This window comes from Fukomys damarensis, unplaced genomic scaffold, assembly GCF_012274545.1.
Source record: "Fukomys damarensis isolate Sample0158 unplaced genomic scaffold, DMR_v1.0_HiC HiC_scaffold_36, whole genome shotgun sequence".
Classification (NCBI taxonomy): domain Eukaryota; kingdom Metazoa; phylum Chordata; class Mammalia; order Rodentia; family Bathyergidae; genus Fukomys; species Fukomys damarensis.
In genome coordinates this window covers 48809119-48810672 of record NW_022900948.1, presented here as the reverse complement: position 1 = coordinate 48810672, position 1554 = coordinate 48809119, and the positions used below count along the sequence as shown (strand labels likewise).

The window sequence follows — 1554 nt, the reverse complement described above, 5'->3', positions numbered from 1 at the left end:
ACTGGTGGCCGCGGGGCGTTGGAGCTGGCGCGGCCATCGAAGCTGAGCCGGGCGGCCCCGAAGAGTCCCCATGTCTTGGGCTGCGCTGAAGGCACGGTCGGGTGCGGGGTCGTCGGCGGGGATCCCCGGGTGTATAGGGAGGCTGAGGCCCTTCCTCTTGCCACCCTTACATCCGTCTCCAAGGTGTCGCCAGATTCGCTTTTACAGGCCGTGACCCCAGTACTATGTGAGGCTGAGGCAGGAGGATAGCAAGTTGGAGCCCACCCTGGGCAATTTAGCGAATTAGCAAGACCCTGTCTCAAAATTAAAAAATAAAAGCAAGAGTGGGAATGTAGCTCAGTGGGAAGGCCTAGGCTCAATCCCTAGTAAGGAGGGAAAAAAAAAACCCTCAACAAATTCAAGCATCCTAACTGGCCTTGTTTGCCACGGTAGGACCAGGAAACACTCGGTTGTGTAAAATAAAGTAAGTGTCCCTTGAGCAGAGAGGCAGCAGAAGCTGTAAATTTTTAAAAATTGATATGGGAAATCAAACTCAGGACCCTGCTCCGCAGGCAGCAAAACCACTGAGCTAGATCCCCAGCCCAGAAGCAGTAAATCTGATCGGCAGAGAAGGCCTGAACAGAATAGAAACCAGCAGGTCTGTTTCAAAGCCACTGTCCTTCTAAGGTGGGAACAGGGACAGAGGTGACCAGTGTCAGCACCCACCCTATCCTGACTGCCCCACTTGCGGGCTGGGCAGTGTGGCCGCTGTGCCTGTGCCCCTGATTTCTGGGAAGGTTGGTGGACAGCTGAGTCTCCAGTCTGGTGACTGCTATGGTCCAGTAAGTGAGTCTCGATCCAGCCTTGGCTAGGGAGGCTGAGGACGATCATGAGTTTGAGGCCAGCCTGGGCTATAGATTGAGACCCTGTCTCAAAAACCATCGAGTAACAGCCTCCTGTAATATTTAAAAATCTTTTTCTTTCATTCCTCTGTCACAGGGCTGAGTCTGAGGAGGTCGGGGAGGCTGAGGTAAGGAACCCGCCCCGCCCCATCTGCAGGGTAAGTTTGCAGGTTCCGGTTCCTCCGGCAGAGGTTTAGGCGTGTGGGCCCTCGGAATGACACTCATTGCTTCCTGGAACCATCTATGCTTCTCTTGGAGGGGTAGAGCCGCTAAAGAAGGTGGCCGCCCCAGCAGGGGCACTTGCCGACCGGACAGGAGGGGTACAGCTGTGGTCTTTGGTTTGTGTTTTGTTTGAACAGAGCAGTTTAAACGTGCCTTGGATTCTCTCAGCCTGCTCCTTATCTTAGGGTCAGGCTCCTGCTCTTTACTTTCTCAATGAAGCCACTGTTCCGACTTTCACCATTCCTGAGGGATTTGGGGTGTGGTGGGCTGGTAGGGAAGGACCCTAAGTGTAACCAAGGGAGCTGACCTAGGCACCTGGAGTGGAGGGTCCTAGGGGTCACAGTCTTCTTCTTCTCTCTTTTTTTTTTGTACCAGGGATTAAACTTGGGTCCTTGCGTTTGCGACACAGGTGGCAGAACCACTGAGCTAAATCCCCGGCCCACAGTCTTCT

At 53.9% G+C, this 1554-nt stretch overlaps 1 protein-coding gene across 1 annotated transcript in view; it reads right to left on the bottom strand.

Moving 5' to 3' along the window:
• Positions 1–72, bottom strand: part of Dipk1b (divergent protein kinase domain 1B) — a 6354-nt gene extending 6282 nt beyond the window's left edge. Inside the window, exon 1 of the mRNA XM_010608968.3 lies at positions 3–72. Within this exon, the coding sequence (XP_010607270.1) occupies positions 3–72 (70 nt within the window). The remainder of the gene's footprint in view (positions 1–2) is intronic.
• Between the last annotated feature and the right edge of the window lie 1482 nt (positions 73–1554).